The sequence below is a fragment of the Marmota monax genome, unplaced genomic scaffold (genome assembly GCF_021218885.2).
Source record: "Marmota monax isolate L192 unplaced genomic scaffold, Marmota_monax_Labrador192_F-V1.1 WCK01_AAM20220418_F8-fsc00211, whole genome shotgun sequence".
NCBI lineage: Eukaryota > Metazoa > Chordata > Mammalia > Rodentia > Sciuridae > Marmota > Marmota monax.
The window spans coordinates 2694126-2712097 of NW_026694080.1; the positions used below are offsets into that span (position 1 = coordinate 2694126).

The 17972-nt window shown below is 43.4% G+C and overlaps 1 protein-coding gene across 2 annotated transcripts; it reads left to right on the forward strand.

The window, feature by feature from the left end:
* The first annotated feature begins 11477 nt into the window (after positions 1 to 11477).
* Positions 11478 to 16120, forward strand: LOC124106777 (HLA class II histocompatibility antigen, DO alpha chain). Of its 2 annotated transcripts, XM_046464582.2 has the most exons (6): positions 11478 to 11635; positions 12703 to 12951; positions 13309 to 13428; positions 13528 to 13590; positions 13686 to 13821; positions 14043 to 16120. In XM_046464582.2, the coding sequence occupies exons 1-6, from the start codon at positions 11554 to 11556 to the stop codon at positions 14044 to 14046; spliced, it is 654 nt and encodes a 217-aa protein (XP_046320538.1). In that variant the 5' UTR covers positions 11478 to 11553; the 3' UTR covers positions 14047 to 16120. The 2 variants fall into 2 exon arrangements, with proteins under 2 accessions (XP_046320538.1, XP_046320537.1); XM_046464581.2 differs by having other exon boundaries at positions 13309 to 13590.
* Positions 16121 to 17972: the final 1852 nt, after the last annotated feature.

A 17972-nucleotide genomic window follows, 5' to 3' on the forward strand; every position in this document is an offset into this window, starting at 1 on the left:
TTCCACCAAGAAAGAAGGAGAACTATTTGCCCATAAAACTTTCCAGAGAACAAGACCCTCAGGCTGCTGAGAAAGAGGGCAGGTGGTTTTCGGGAGGGGCTGCTGCTTTCTGGGCTAGTTTGCATGCAACAGGAAATTGAAAGCAGAACCTGGGCCACTTCATGGAAGGAGGTTTCTAGGGGAAACACTCACTTCTCCATTCTATTCCCTAGCGAACCAATGGGCAGCGTGGGTCTGGAAGTGTCATTTGTGTCCGGCAGACTGAGTTCCCAGGAAGGATCTGCTGCAGACAGACTGGGGAAACGGCTTGGGTGGAAGGAGACTGGTTTTATTTTTATAAACTGCTTATTTTCATCAAGCCAGCACCACATAGAGGTAAAAGCTAATTTTAAATGAACAGATATTTTGCTTATGGGAGAGATCAAACATGTAAAACATTTGTGATTCCATGATAAATCTGCACAACTAAGAATAGAAATATTTTGTAATAGGTGAGCTATCCCACAAAGACATTGAAATATCTTTTAATTTTTAATTAATTGTGATCAGGTGAGGAGAGCCAAAGCAGAAAAGCAATTCTTTGGAGATGAAAAGAATAGCCAAGATTAATATTAGAGAAAAAAGAGATCCCTGGCAAAATAAAATTATGGCCCTGAAGAGGGGAGGGAGTTTGATTTTTACTCCCTATTATAGGTCAGAAGACCAGGTCATTTTATTAACAGGGCCTGTATCTGTGTCTTAGCCCATTTTCTGTTGCTATAACAGAATACCTGAGACTTGGTAATTTATAAAGGAAAAGGTTTATTTGGCTCATGGTTTTGAAGGCTGGAAAGTTCAAGGATACAGTGTTGGGAAGAGCTTTGTGCTACTTCAACTCATGACAGAAAATGGAAGGGCAAGTGTGTATATGAAGAAGAAGCAAGCAGAGGGGTGGCCCTGCTTGGTAATAATCTACTCTAGTTAGTGGTACCTAATCCACCCTGTGAGAGAACTCACTCCTACAACAGTGTCACTAATCTCTCTTAATGATATAATCACCTGTCTTTATTTTTATTTTTCCTTTTTTCTAGTACTGGGATTGAACCCAGGCCCTTATTGCTTGCTACATTCCCAGCCCTTTTAAATTTTATTTTGAGGCAGGGTCTTGCTAAGTTGCTGAGGCTGGCTTTGAACTTGAGATCCTCCTACCTCAACTCCCAAGTAGCTGGAACTACAGGTGGGCACCACCACACCTGGATGGCTTCTTCATAATGACTGAAATACTCAAAGCCAGTAGAGGAAGGTAGAAGCTCACATGTCTCTGTGAAATATAGGGAGATGTAACTTGTAAAAATATTAATTGGCTAAAGCTCTTAATTTTCCCTTCCACTCTTCTTTGTCTATTGCCTTATACCTGTTCACCAGAAATAGTTCATTGTCTTGAGGGAAATTAGGATTTTTTGTCACAGAATTGTAAGGAGAAACCTTATTCCCAAATAGAATACTGACAGCTGTGGCAAAGTCCTAGTCCTGGAAGTCAGACATTGGCAAGAGAAGAGGGGGTTTCTGAAATTCTAGAAGGCTCGCTTCCTGCAGCTCCTTGGTGAGGAGTCATTCGAAACTGAGGCCAGGTCTTTTAGTGGGTGGCCATTCGTTGGCCATCTGTGTCCTGAGATCTCAAAAACCCCACAGCTCTCCCTTTCACCCCTCCATACCTCCACATAGCGCTGGAACACACAGGCTCCTGTGTGGCTGGTGGGGCCAATGCACCCCTCTCCTGGAGTTTCAGGGGATGCCTTAAATCTACTTTGGCAAAGATGCCGTCTATGGGCATTATCCTTTGCTATTCCAATTGCACTCTGTTTTTATGAGACATTTGGGGAGATTAAAAACTCCACCACTGCTACCATCTTCTCCTTGCATTCCTAACATCTGACAGACGGACACTTCCTTTAAAAGCTACCATGAAGACAAAAGGAAAACCAAGTTAATTAAAAATTGCCACAAATCTTCAAAAACTGTAAAACCAATACAAATATAAAATGGCAGAAACTTTAAAGTGTTGGGTTTCTGATAAATTGATAAAATTGGAAAACTGATGACCTGGTGAATTAATTCTGATTAGTTGGTGCTTTCATGGGATGATTTTAGTGAGTTTATATTTAGTAAATTAACTTATTTTTTTCTTTCTTTTTTTTATTTATTTCTCACATAGATGACAATAGTGGAGTGCAGTACATTCATAATTATCCATTCACAGCACAATTTTTTGTAACTCTGTATATAAATAGTAAATTAACTTCTAGAGTGGCCATGGAGAAGGGCAGAAGGACCACTGTCTGGGTGGGGATCAGGCCACAGCCCCAGCAAGACCTAAGGGCTATACAGCAAGAAGCCAGCCAGGCAGGGTTTATAGGCAGGGTGAGTGGCTGAGCTCCCCGCCCCTACCAGGGAGAATTGATCACAAATTGGACCAGCCACAGAAGCTCTGGGGATTGAATAAGAGGGGCTGAAGCCAATGTCCACAGTGGAACTGGAAGGAGAGAATGATCAGAAGAGAGGAAAAAATGCCAGCCAGAGACAGTGTCTTGCACCATCACATTCTCTAAGTTTACCCTCTGCCCCAGGCGTGACTTCCAAAAGGAGAAAGGGAGAAAGGGAAGAAGAAATCTGAAAGACTCTGCCTTTCCTAAGAAAGAGAGAAAAGTTTTCAGAAATAGGGCTGGGGATATAGCTTAATTGGTAGAGTGCTTGCCTCGCATGCACAAGACCCTGGGTTTGATCCCCAGCACCACAAAAAACCAAAACAAACCTCTTTTATATGGGAAGAGCTGCATCTAAACCTAAATGATGTATAATTTAATATTTTAAAAAATGACCAAATGACAAGTGAAGGGATTTTCTTATCACTTAATGAGACTATATATATATTTTTTTTCCTATGTATGTGAGATATATATATATATATATATATATATATATATATATATTACTTTTTCACAGATTGTTTTAGTTTTATTTTTTGGTACTGGAGATTTAACCACCAAGGGCACTTTACCCCTGAGCCACATCCCCAACCCTTTTTGTTTTTTACTTTGAGACAGGGTCTTGCTAAGTTGCTTAAACTGGCTTTGAACTTGAGGTCCCCCTGCCTCAGCTCCCTGAGTGGGTGTGATTACAGTTGTGCCACCTCACCTGGCTGTTCACAGATGAGTTTTAATGTGCAGATTTAAGACTATTTACAAATAAAAAGAAATAGTCTTTTTAGCTTAGAATTTTCAGTCACTTCCTGGGAAGGAGAGCCTGGGGGTCTGGAATTTGGAGAAGTGAGAAGATGGGAAGGGAAAGTTCTAGGGGAAGTGAGCTTCTCCCAGCAACACGGCAGAAGACCAGAGCCTGAAAAGTGATGATGACCAAAAAGAAAACTACTGTCGTTAACAGCTTCCTCAAAACGACCGCAACAGTGGACGCCGCCTAGGAGGCTGGAGCAGGTGATGACGTCAACCACCTGGCACAGGTCAGCAGGCACACACTTCTCTATCCAGGAGTCCTAAGAAATTTTGGGAAAAGCACTGGACCACTTGACTTCCTGCAGTTCTGTGGGTTGGGCATTAATTAATTACTAGGAAAGGATGACCCTAGGAAATTGAAGACATGAGAACATTTATATTTTACATATATATAACAGGCTTTGTTCTTTTTACATCATATTTAGTTCTGTGTATAGAGTTCCATGATAGGTTGAGGTATCCATGATGCCAGGAACCATAATGGTTGTCTCAGAGACTAGCAAAGTCGATAAAGCAAAATAAATTAAAATAGACACATATATGCCCATACCAAATAGTTGGATTTAAGCTGGAGAATTGAAACTGAGTAGTAAGATCGCCCTCTGGTGGGGTTTTTAGGTAGAAACAGGGAAGGACCCCAAAACCTGGCAAGCAGGCAAGACTTGAAGAAGAAAAAACAGGAGTGGTCAGCTGGTAGCCAACCAAGAGCAACACTGTCCAATAGAAATAAAACGGTAGCCACACATAACCCATTTCAAAATTTCTAGTAGCCCCCATTAAAAAGTAATAAGAAACAGATAAAATTAATTTATTTTCAACCCCATAGATCCAAAATATTGTCAAACATTAATCTGTGTACAGATTACTAATGAGATTTTACACACACACACACACACACGCACACACACACACACCCCTACATACACCTTCAAATTCCAGTGTGTTATGCTTATAGAACATCTTGATTTAGACCACCGCACTGCAAGTGCTCAAGAGTCACACGTGGCTGGTGGCTACTGTATTGGACAGTGCAGCCCTACAGGGAAGGAAGGGCTCTTCTGCTCCTTTCTGGATCCCCACTGCAAGACACAGTGACCGGGACATGGTAGGTGTTCAAGAAATATTTATTTAATGAATAAAACCTCCTAACATTAGCTCAACTTGTCAGCTCCAGAGAACATGATAGATCCCACTTTACCTCGAAATCAACATTTGAGACCAGTTAGAGAAACCAAGTGTATTTTTAGAAAGTAGACACATTAGTTGGCCATCTGTGAGTCTGTTTGCTCCATTATTGGAAAGTTTCTCCACAGGCTCATAAGTGTTCACTTTATTTATTTCAAATCTATTTTGTTTATTTGATAAACATTTATTCAATACCTTGTTAGCATGTAAGGGGGAAATGTGTAATAAAAATGTAAGAAACCATGGGCCCTCATAAGACCTCTCATAAGACCTCTCTCTCTCTAGAAGGGAACACAAGTCATGCACTAATACGCCAAGAAAATACTGGAGAAACCTGCTTTCTGTCAGGATAAGCCAGCATATATTTTTGATTCCTAGTTCTAAAAAGCAATCTTAACCCTAGAGAGAAAACAGTAGGACCCCTAGTGAGACTGAGAGGTGTTTGGCACTGATGGACAGGTGGGCGGCTGTGGGTGTGTAAAGATTCACTAGCAGCCATCTGTCTGCTCTTGCCTGTCCCAATACTGGCCTTGACAAGCATTGCTTGTTTCATGCTGCAAAAGCAATGGCAAAATCCTGGATGTTTGTGTATAGCTTGGAGGGTTGGGGAGAAAATCAAGGCTGAAATCTTTGCTGGAGGAGGGAGGAGATGGGGACAGCCAGTCACAACTGACTGCTGTAGTCATTCCCTTTTGCCCTGTCCCAGCTGCCAGCCCTGGGCCTGGGAGGCTAAGATCAACAATGGTGGCCCCTCCCAATGCTTCTTATTCTGAAGTAGTACCTGCAGTGTCACATGGTGCAGTGTCACCAAAAGGGTAGTAATCTTGGTTTTGTGCTGGCCTAGGACTCCAGCCAGGCCTTCCTGTTCTTTAAACACATGATAGTGACACAGATGGGCCCTCAGGGGTCAAAATCACAAGATCTTTGGGGAATACCACCACCTCAAAAGAAAACCATCAAACAGGACCATGTATCCTCAAAAGAAGGATTAGAAAATATAGACCAGCCATGGAAAATGAGCATAAAAAATAAGAAGCTATTATAAAACAAATAAAAAAATTTAGGACATATAGAGAGAACTACATAGGAGTTCTAGGTGTGAAAAATATAATACTCAAAATAAAAACCACATCAATGGGATAAGAAGTGGAAGAGAGAAACTGAGAAAATTGGAGAACTACACTGAAGAATTGTCCCAGAATCGAAGATGGGAGAAAAAAGACATTGAAAATAAAGATATATCAAAAGAGATGACTTGAGACATATACAAATGTGAGTTCCAAAAACAAAGAAAAGTAAATAAAAAACAAAAAGAAGAAAATAGAGAAATAAGAGATCAATTTATTGTGTTAAAAGATAGGGAGGACTTACCCTGCAGAGAGAAAAGGAAAATCCCACTTTATATACACTGTAGCAAAACTTTGAATAGTAAAAGACAACAAGAATATTCTAACAGATTCCATCATGAAATATAGATTTCCTAACTGCAACACTGGATGTGAAAAAAAAAAAACACACTAGGCTGATATTACTATAATAGTCAAGAGAGCCAGATGCAAACATGTACCCCAGCTATTCTGGAGGCTGAAGCAGGAGGATTGAAAATTTGAGTCCAGCCTGGGCAATTTAATGAGACCTTGTCTAAAAAAAAAAAAATTAAAAGGGCTGGGGGTGGGCTGGGGTTGTGGCTCAGAGGTAGAGTGCTCACCTAGCATGCATGAGGCACTGGGTTTGATCCTCAGCACCACATAAAATAAAATATTGTGTCCATCTATAATTAAAAAATAAAAAGGGGGTTGGGGTATGATTCAGTGATAGAGCACCCCTGGATTAAATCCTTAGTGCTACAAATGAAAAAAAAATAAATTTAAATTTAAACTTAAATTTTAAAATATTTCAAAAGGGCTGGATTTGTAGCTTATTGGTAAAGCATCCCTGGGTTCAATCCCCAGGGGAAAAATTAAAGGGGAAAAACCTCAAACTTAGAATTTAATATTCAACTAAACTTTTAACCTAACTTGATCATTATGCTCTGTATACACACCTTGAGTCATCACACACTGCACCCCACAAATATGAACAACTCTTGTGTCAATTAAAAATTTTTTAAAATGATAGTATGGTAAAACTGTTCTCAAGCACACAGGGTTTCAGAAGTTTGCTAAATAAATACCCATATTTAAAACACTTTTGGAGGCAATATTACAATCAGACGAAAAATTTCAGGAGTAAAGTAGACCAAATACTTTGTTGAAGGAGAAAGTACGTAAATGGATTTGAGAGCATGCTAAATTTCTTATCTGCTTATACAGAAGATTGGGAAGATACAGTTAATAAAACTACAAACTAAAAAGGAAATTTAGAAAACAGAAATATCAAAATAAAAAAAGTATTAGAACTCCAAATATGTCAGTAATCACAATAAGTGTAATTGGAGTGGGCAAAGACAGTGCTGTGAGCTCACCAAGCCATCACACAGCTGATATGCATGCTTCCAGCAGCACCTGTGCCCCGTGGTGGGGTCATCGTTTATTTCTTGCCCAGGATATAACAGAATTGGAGCAGAGAAGGCACATGACTTTTGGTCCAAAGCCTTAGGAATAGATTTGCCTTTGCCAGTCCCTCTCTCCTACCTGCAAGGCTAGAAGCAAAGTTCTTGAAAATCCTGAAGGTGCAAGCTGGAGCTAACCTAGGTGCATGAGGCACTTTGTGGAGGGGAGACACAGAGCTACAGCTTCACTGAACTGCACATAGGTTAAAAATATAAATCTGAGTTTTGTTAAACCACTGAAACTCCAGGGTTGTTGAAGAAGCAAGTTTGCTCACTTTGACTAATATATGGATTGATTAAATCCCCAAGCACAAGTCAGAGATGATCAGTTTGAATTAAAAACAAAATCTGGCTGGGCACAGTGGGTGCATGCCTCTAATCCCAGCAGCTCCAGAGGCTGAGGCAGGAGGATGATGAGTTCAGAGGCAACCTCCCAAAACTTAGCAAGGACCTAGCTAATTTATCAAGACCCTGTCCTAAAATAAAAAATAAAAAGGGCTGGGGATGTGGCTCAGTGGTTAAGCACCCCTGGGTTCAATCCCCAGTACCAAACAAAAGTAACTAAATAAAAACAAAATCTGCCTTTATAATAATTACAAGGGCTACCTCTAAAGCATAAGTGTGCAGGAAGAATAAAAACAAAAGGATAGAAAAATGCAAAGCAAACAAATACTAACTCAAGAAAGCTATGTAGCTTAAAGACAGACTTTAAGGTGGAAAGACTGTCAGGACAAATTAGGAAAAGACTCACTCAGTTCACCAAGACGATAATAATTCCCCAAAGGAAGTACCTCGTCACCTAACCTCATAACCTCATTTTCCTAGAGGGAAAATTAGATTTAAAAAAATAGAAACAAATTGAAAAGTTACAAATTTAACTACAGCACTCTTTGTTATTTTTAAGCCAGTCCCAAAAGAAGGAAAGATGATAGATTTGAATGGCAAAATCTACGTGTGCAACAAACATGCGCTGTATAAAATTCTGCATCTAATCAAAGCAGATGTGAAACCTTTACAAAAGTTGATCATATGGCCAGCAGTAAAGCAAGCATCAGTAAGCATCAAAGAAGATGGAAACGGTGGTACATGCCTGTAGTCCCAGCAGCTCAGGAGGCTGAGGCAGAAAGATCGCAAGTTCAAAGCCAGCCTCAGCAACAGCGAGGTGCTAAGCAACTCATTGAGACCCTGTCTCTAAATAAAATACAAAATAGGGCTGGGGATGTGGCTCAGTGGTTGAGTGCCCCTTCAATCCCTTCACCCCCCCCAAAAAAAGTATAAACAAACAAACATCAGAGAAGATGCATCATAAGGACAAGGTTCTTGCATTATCCTGTGGTTAAGTTTAAGTTAATAACAAAAAAATACATTTAAGAAATCTCCATATATTTTTAAATAAAAATGTCCAACATCCAATAGTTACTAAACAAAGAAACCACAGTCACTTCCTTAATAAGACTCCTATGGCACAAGAATTAAAATCAAGAATCAATAAATGGGATCGACTCAAACTAAAAAGTTTCTTTTCAGCAAAAGAAACAATCTATGAGGTGAATAGATAGCCTACATCTTGGGAGCAAATCTTTCCCCCTCACACATCAGATAGAGCACTAATCACTAGGGTATATAAAGAACTCAAAAAACTACATACCAAAAAAAGAAGAAGAAAACCAAATAACCCAATCAATAAATGGGCCAAGGACCTGAAGAAACACTTCTCAGAAGATGATGTACAATCAATCAATAAACATATGAAAAAATGTTCATCATCACTAGCAATTAGGGAAATGCAAATCAAAACCACTCTAAGAGTTCATCTCACTCCAGTCAGAATGGCAGCTATTATGCACACAAACAACAATAAGTGTTGGTGAGAACATGGGGAAAATGATACGTACACTGCTGGTGGGACTGCAAATTGGTGCAGCCAATGTGGAAAGCAGGATGGAGATTTCTTAGAAAATTGGGAATGGAACCATCATTTGACCCAGCAATCCCTCTCCTCAGTCTATACCCAAAGGACTTAAAAACAGCATACGACAGGGACACAGCCACATCAATGTTTATAGCAGTATAACTCACGATAGCTAAATTGTGGAGCCAACCTAGATGCCCTTCAATAAATGAATGAATTTAAAAAATGTGGCATACATACTCAATGGAATATTAGTCAGCAATAAAAGAGAATAAAATCATGGCATCTGCAGATAAATGGATGGAGTTAGAGAAGATAATGCTAAGTGAAGTTAGTCAATCCCAAAAAACAAAATGCCGAATATTTTCTTTGATATAAGGAAGCTGATTCATAGTGGGATAGGGAGCAGGACCATGGGAGAAATAGACGAACTCTAGATAGGGCAGAGGGACGGGAGGGGAAGGGAGGGGGCATGGGGTAATTAATGATGGTTGAATGTGATGATTATTATTATCCAAAGTACACGTATGAAGACACGAATTGTTGTGAGTATATTATGTATACAACCAGAGATAGGAAAAATTGAGCTCTATATATGTAATAAGAATTGTAATGCATTCTGCTGCTATATATAAATAAAAAAATAAAAAGATCAAATTTTAAAAAGACAGGCACACACACACAAAAAAAGGAAGCCACAGTCATGAGTTTTCCATGACTTACCCATCTATTGTCCCTTTGTCTCAGGTCTCCAGCTCCTGCCCCACTTGAGAGGAGACAAAGGAGGCAGGGATCTAACCAGGACAGGACCAAAGCAGTGAGGAGATTCATTCATCCATCCACACAAATACCCACTGAGTGCCCACTCTGTGCCAGGTATTATTCTAGACATTCAGGAATGGAATCAAGAAGAACTGGATTAGGCTCCCCATAAACTACACCCCCCCCAAGTCCATTACTAGCCGTAATTTGGTTAATTTGGAGTTAGAGTCAGTGGTCTGCTCCCCTCAGTGAGGAATCCCTTATACCTAGAGGAAAGGGCATTGGGCAGTTTGAATCAGATGATGGGCCACAGGCTGCCTGGGAATCACCCAGGGAGCACGCTGAGAACCCAGGCCGCTGGCCGCACTCTTGCAGAGGCTAATCTCATTCAAGATGGAACCCAGGAAACTGTTCTTTTTTGAATAGCAGATAAATTGAAGTAAGGTGTGGATTTTAATTCTTTTAATTAACATTTAATAATTATATATATTTATAAGGCATAGTATGGTAGTTTGATACATGCACTTAATACATATTAATTTAATACTGATCAAATCAGGATGATTAACATATCCATTCCTTCAAACATTCATCATTTCTTTGTGTTGAAAATATTCAAAATCCTCAGTACTTGGGCTGGAGATGTGGCTCAAGCGGTAGCACGCTCGCCTGGCATGCGCGCGGCCCGGGTTTGATCCTCAGCACCACATACAAACAAAGATGTTGTGTCCGCCGAATACTAAAAAATAAATATTAAAAAAATTCTCTCTCTCTCTCTCTCTTAAAAAAAATTCTCAGTACTAGCTATTTTGAAATAGGTAATTAATCATTGTCAACCATAGTTATACAACTGTGTTATAGAACATTAAAAGTTATTTCTGTTATTCAACTGTAGCCCTGAATGGTTAACATAACTATCTCTCTCATCCCCTCCCCACCCTTCTCAGCCTCTAGAAACATCCATTTTACTCTCTACTTTAGGAAATTAGTCCTTTTAGCTTCCACATATGAGCGACACATGTGACGTTTGTCTTTCTGTGCCTGACTTATTTCACTTAACAGAATGTCCTCCAGGCTCATCCATGTTGCCTCAAGTGACAGGATTTCATTTTTTAAAATGACCATTGTTTATATACCACATTTTTTTATCCCTTAATCTGTTGATGGATACTTAAGTTGATCAGGGGTCTGTATTTTTAAACAGGTGACTGTCATGTGTTGCCATGTTTGGAACTACAGACCCAGATGATTTCTCAGATCCCTTCCGGGTTGAAAATCATTTAAAGCAGGATCTTTGACAAATGGCCTTTGGAGATTTGGTTAGATTTCTCTTTACCTGGATAACAGTTAGTTCTATATTTTTATTATCACACTAAGTCCTTCAAATGCCTCCCACTGGCAGAGCCCAGCTAGAAGGCAAAGGCCAGGTGGATGCAGCCCACATGGCTCAGCATGTTAGCAGTATGGAGAGTGCTGGGGGACCAGGAGGGGTAAATGGAGATCACCAGCACCCTCCACCCTCCTCACAACAATCTGTGGAAGTTTCTGGCAGCTCTGCTTCAGATGAAGCCATTACACATTCTTCCTTGGGGGAGGTAGTGGATCAAGGCCTTTCGTCCTCTAAAGCAACAACTTCCTCTCAACTCCCCTGTGGACCAGCCTCGGGCCCAGGGGCCCAGTGACTTCCTCTACCTTCTCTCCCCGGCTTTTCACTTCTTTACCCAGCAACAGCTACATTACCTCAGGTAACAGCTCTGATTGGCTGCAGATAGCAAGGGTCTCCCGCTAACTAAGACTCCTCTTCTTCTTCGCCTCCATCTCATTCCTGTATTTCCCACAGACCTCGGCTTACTTGGTCAAAACCCCAGAGGGCAATGGCCCTCCATGCTGGGCTGGTCCTGGGACTGCACACCCTGATGACCCTCCTCTGTCCCCATAAATCAGGGGCCATCAAGGGTGAGTGCTGAGGGCCCCAGGGGAACAGAAGAGATTTAGGGATACAGCATAGAGGATGCATGTTCCTGTCACTCTCTGGTTTGTGGGCCACTTCTTCCACTTAGAAATCCCCAATCCTCCACCCCAAGTTCCTCCTACCTCTATGGCTTTTCTCTCATTCAGATTCCTCCCCATTCCTTCCTCCTTTCTGAGACCCTAAGCTCTACCCCCCTGCTGTCCAGCACCCTGGCTTCTCTACCACTTCCTGACTTGGAGTGTGTCCACTCCAGTCCAGCTGCATTGCAGCATTTAACACTCACAGTGTCTAGACGTGCGCTCTCGGTGTGCACGTCCACAGCTGGCTTGTCTTTTTTATTTCCTTGGCCTGGCTTTGTGCTGGGCACACAGTGTTCCTTCAGTGCTCAACAAATAACTGCAGAGTTCTAAAGGAACCTTACCAATTAAGACCCGTCCCCTAATTTCCAGGAAACTATGCACTTAGTTATAGGACAAGATGTGTTCAGCCTTTCTTCTCTGAGATGGCAGAGTTGGGACATGAACCTTGAGCTCCTGTCCAGTGCTCTTTGCAATGTCTGGGGCTGCCTTTATGGATCCCCCTGGTCTCTGTGTAATTCTTGCTCCTGCCAGTCAGTGCCCATTTCCCCCCAACCCCATCTACACTACACCTCTGTAGTGAGAGCCCCATTTATGCTCCTGTCCTTAATCATTTCCACCCCAACTCACCGTCTCACACACTCACACACAGGACCTGACGGCATAACCAGAGCAAATGACTATGGCTGAGACTTTTAACTTGAGAAAATCTAAGCACCATCTTAGGCAGCTTCACCTCTTCCTAGGCTGCTCTGCCAGAATGTACCCGTGGTGTGCAGGGCATGAGCATCCTCTCTTTCTTCTGTCCTTCTGCAGCCCTTCCACTCCCCCAGGGCCAGCTCACTGTCAGAACAGAACTCTGTCCCCACACTTGACCCAGGATGGGGCTCAGGCTGAGACTCCACACATTACATATCATGGATGAGGCTGACACCTTTTCTCCTTTCTCCTGGCCCTGCCCTTACCCAATACAGCTGACCACATGGGCTCCTATGGACCAGCCTTCTTCCAGTCTTATGGTGCCTCGGGCCAGTTTACCCATGAATTTGATGGAGACCAACTGTTCTCTGTGGACCTGAAGAATGGGGAGGTTGCATGGCGACTGCCTGAGTTTGGCGATTTCACGCACTTTGACCCACAGAACGGACTGGCCAGCATCGCCATAATCAGAGCCCATCTGGATATCCTGGTGGAACGCTCCAACCGCACCAGAGCCACCAGCGGTACCTGCCCCCCTCCCCCCAATCCAGCCAAGCAGGAGGGGCCCAGAGAAGCTTTTTCCCATTCCCTGGCCTCCCTCCCTCTGGCACAAGTTCTCTCAACCAGTCAGTCCCCTTCTTTCCCTAGAAGCTCTAGGTCTTCTCAGACCTCTCAGTCAGCCCCCTCCCTGTCCCCAGCCTCCTCCCCGTCCCCAGCCTCCTCTCCCCCTGTTCTTCTCCCCTCTGCTCCACTGGTTACCATCCCCGAGCGCCCCCTGCCTGCAGGTGTCTAAGTAGGATGAAGTGTCCCTTAATCCTAGTCCTAACAAGGCCCCATTGTAAGGGATGAACCTCTGAGATTCAGGGATTCGTTCCTCCTAGTGCCTCCAAGGGTGACGGTCCTCCCCAAGTCTCGAGTGGAGCTGGGTGAGCCCAACATCCTCATCTGCATCGTGGACAACATCTTCCCTCCTGTGATCAACGTCACCTGGCTGCGCAACGGTCAGACCATCACCGAGGGAGCGGCCCAGACCAGCTTCTATGCCCAGCCCGACCACTTGTTCCGCAAATTCTCTTACCTGACCTTTGTGCCCTCAGCAGATGACTTCTACGACTGCAAGGTGGAGCACTGGGGCCTACAGGAGCCGCTCCTCACGCACTGGGGTATGGAGCTCCCCTCCAGCCCCCTGCTCAGGCCTGTGTTTCCTTCATGACAGAATCCCCCTGCTGTGCCCCCTGACCCTTCCTTTCTCTCCCAGAGCCCCAGGTGCCTGTCCCACCACCAGACACCACAGAGACCCTGATTTGTGCCATGGGCCTGGCCATTGGCCTGATGGGCTTCCTCATGGGCACCATCCTCATCATCACAGGGACATGCATGTCCAGTGCCCCCAGGTGCAGAAACGTCTGAAGTCTGGGGGTGGGGGCAGGGCAGTTATGGGATGGAGGTGGAGAGTGAGGTCTCTGTTGGGAGGAAAGGGTGTTAGAGACAAGAGTGGACAAGAATAGCAGAAGGGCAGTGAGGGAGTGGAGTTTGGGGGAGGTGGGCACCCAAATAGAGGATCCTAGAATGGTGAGCTTGAACAGCCTTGGTCACGTGGTGTTTGCTACTTTAGGTAACAACCCTTCTGAGACAGACTGTGGGAGACAACGTATGGATTCCTCTCAGATTTCTGACAGCTTTTGTATCCTCAGCGCCACAGCCTACGAAGCACGTCCCCTAAATGGCATCAACCTCTGTCCCTGAGGTCCCCTCCTTTCTGACCTCAGCACTTACACCTGTGGGGCACAGCCAGCTCCCCTTCCTACTCCAACACAAACACATACCTTGCTCTGCCCAAAGCTCTGACTAGCAGCACCAAATTCTTCAGTGGTGTTTGCCCTTATTCTTTTTACCAGATCTTGGCCAGTACTCCCAGGGTTTGAGGGACACTGGGACCTGAAGAGTGAGTCTGAGTGAGGACACATTGGGGATAGTCATTCTGTCTGGTCCAGCTGTGTCTTGCTCCCTTGGGGCATTCCACAAGGACTTCATGAAATTCGCCTCCTGAATTCAGATTTCCCTGAGAGGGATACAGAGTATCCTGTTCATTGCAAGGCCCTCAGAAACGTCAGTCCTGAAGGGCACTGGGAGAGGAAAGGTTCCCGGGGCTTCTACCTGTCTGGCCGTCCTCTGTGTGAAGAGGCCATGGTGTGCAACTATGGTCTACGACGTCATGTCCTTTTTCTACATTCCCTATAGCCTCAGGCATGACAAAGAAGCATGCAAAACTTAGAGAGTCGGGGTTGTGGCTCAGTGGCAGAGCGATTGCCTAGCACAGGTGAGGCACTGGGTTCAATCCTCAGCACCACATGAAAATAAATGAAATACAGGTATTGTGCCCATCTACAACTAAAAAGAAAAAGATTCGATGGCCACTTTTCTCAGTGGAGTCAGTCATATTTGGCAGGGGACAGAACTTATTTAGTAAGAGGGGAAGAGATCCATCTGAGCGCTTCCTAAACATGTGCCCAGGAGATTTCATTTAACAGTGCACAGAATTAGAAAAACAAAGAGATAAATAACCCTACAAGGTAGTTTGTGTCCAGTACCAATTAAGCGTCACGATTAGTGGTTTTCAAACTAGAATGCACTTAAGAATCTTTAAAAAGTACAGGTGTCACCCAGACCTACTGGATTAGCGTCTCAGGGATGGAGGAGCAGTGACAGGGACTCTAATTTAACATTCTACAGATGATTCTCATGCAGCCTTCCTGGACCTAGGCTGTAGGCGGTACATGGGACACCCTGACAGTCTGGTGTTACTAGGAGTCACTGGAGGGGGATCCTGAGGTCTGAGTTGGGCCAGGAAAGCTATCTGGAGAACCTAGGTCTGTTGGGGTACCATATTTGATCAAGATACAAGTCCAAGAGGCAAGATGGGGGTTTGAACTATGAGTATTTGGTCCTAGAAAACAAAGAAACCAAGCGCTGATGAGGATATGATGGGCTTCTTAAAAGAGAATAAGTTGGGAGAAATCATGAACCAGAAGACCCTGGTGGGCAAAGATTGTCTTAGTCAAGGATTTTGTTTGCCAGTAACAAAAACCCTCTTAAAATGATCACATGCAATTAGAGACACAGGGGTGGTGCACAGAACCCAAGGGTGGGTTTACCAGGACTCATGGGAACAGAACTCAGAAACGAAAAGCCAGCAGAACCTGGAGCAGCCCATCTTACACTCTCACTGAGCCACTTGGTCTGCACTTAAGTCACATTCCTCTCTCTCTGTGGACATTAAGTCACATTCCTCTCTCTCTGTGTGTGGACTGACTGTCCCTTCAGCTGACACATTCACACTTTCACACTTGGGTTTGTCACCTCAGCTGTCACCACCCACACAGACTGTGTCTCCCAGTCACAATTGCAAATTCTTAGAAAAGTAAATGACCGGCCAAACTTGGGGTAGGTGTATATGGAGTCCAGTGGATTTAGATCTGGGGACAAGATCCCACAGTACAAATGTGCCCGCTGAGCCCCCACCTCAGAGATAACAGATCGTCCTCAGAGAAAGAATTGGCTGGTTGTCAGAGACACCAGACGTCTCTCCCAGCATTTCCCGATCTCTGCTGGTCTTTTGCTTGGGAAGTTCATGCATCTTTGGAGAGTTGTTCTCTCGACTATCCTAAGGCTTAATAAAGTCATTAAAATGTCTTTTGATCAAAGGTGTATGATTTTTTTTCACTATGCACATATTACCCAGAACACTTTGAACCATTCAAAATTTCTAGAAACAGTTCAAAGTTTTTGAGGATACAGTGGTGCACACCTGTAATCCTAGTGACTTGGGAGGCTGAGGTAAGAGGATTGCAAGTTCAAGGCCTGCCTTGGCAATTTAGCAAGACCCTCAGTTACTTAGCAAGACCCTGTCTCAAAATAGAAAATTAAAAGGGCTGGAGATATAGCTCAGTGGTAAAGTGCCCCCGGGTTCAATCCCCAGTATCAAAAAAAGGGTTGTATGTTATTTATTGGGGTGTAGTGGCCCACACCTATAATTACAGCTATTTGGGAATCTGAGGCAGGAGGATTACAAATTCAAGAATAGCAATTTAATGAGACTCCATCTCTAAATAAACAAAGGGTGGGGTGGGATATGTAGCTCAGTGGTAGAACTCTCTCCTGGGTTCAATCCCCAGCACCATATATATATTTTTTTAAATTAAGTGTCTTATGGTCACATTTTTCCCCTTCTAGTTTCAAGGTAAGTAGTCCTTTATTTAAAAAAAATGTTCTCGTTCATGAGTTGACTCTCTTCAGTCTCTGAGAATAGATGTTTAACACTCACCTTCTCTTCCATATAGTCAATCTCCCCCTCTTCACAGGGGTTCCCTCCTACAGATATTAAATATGTCATCTGTCCCATCTAATGAGAAGTTGACTCTCCTCTCTGTTCCATAACCCAGCTCTACCCAGGGTCCTCTGAGTGTTCTGCCTGGGCTGCCCCCAGATTCCTCTTCCAAACGTCTTCAATTTTAATTTTTAACAGTTATATTCTGTGCATAGTTTAAGAGTCAAGGAGTTCTACAGACTTGCTACAAAAATCAGCCTTCAGTCCCCTCTCCTCCCTCCTCATCCTCAAAGGCAACAGCTTTCCGCTGTTTGAACAGATTCTGTTGGCGCTGTGGTTGAGGGTGGTTTTTCAGCCGAGGTTCATGTTGTTGGGATTTCAGTCTTGAGTGTGGTGATGTTGAGGCAGGGGGACCTTTAAGAGGTGGGGCCTAGTGGGAGGTCCTTAGGCCACTGGGGACTCTCCTCAGAAGGATTAAAGCAGTCCTCCTGGGACCCCTAGTTAGTTCTGTGAGAAGGAGTTGTTACTAAAGAGGGAGCCTGACTCCCAAACAGCCCTCTGGCTTCCTGTCTGGCCATGTGACCTCTCCTGCTCCCAGGCACCCCTGCCATTGTGGTAGCCTTCAGGCCTTCATCAAGTGCCCCGCTGGTGCTAGTGCCATGCCCTAGAACCTCCAGAACTACAAGCTAAAAAAACCTTTAAAGTAGCTAGCCTCAGGCATTTCATTATAGTAATGAGAAATGGATTGATGCAGTTGGTATTGAGTCCTATCGCTAAATAAAATGTTTAGTTGCTAAATCTTGATTTTTCAGTATTAGGTTTTATTTCTTTTCACTATGGAAGGGGAACATATGGGTTTTTTAATATAATTACTTTAGTTGTAGATGAACACAATACCTTTATTTTATTTATTTATGTGGTGCTGAGGCTTGAACCCAGTGCCCCACGCATTCGAGGCCACAACCCCAGCCCGACTTTTTTTTTTAATCTTCAAAGACCACCCATGCCCTATCCCCTCCCTTTAATAGAGTTATATTGTAATTTTGGCTAGGTCAGTGTTCATTATTTATATTACTATGACCATGTAAGGGAAATTGCAGGGTAAACTATGCCAGCTCTTCTTTCTCTAGGTGGCTTTTTGTTTTCCCTGGAGCTCATACTTGTCCGATTTTCTCTTTGCTTAGTGCTAGCTGTACCTATCATTAATGAATGACAAAT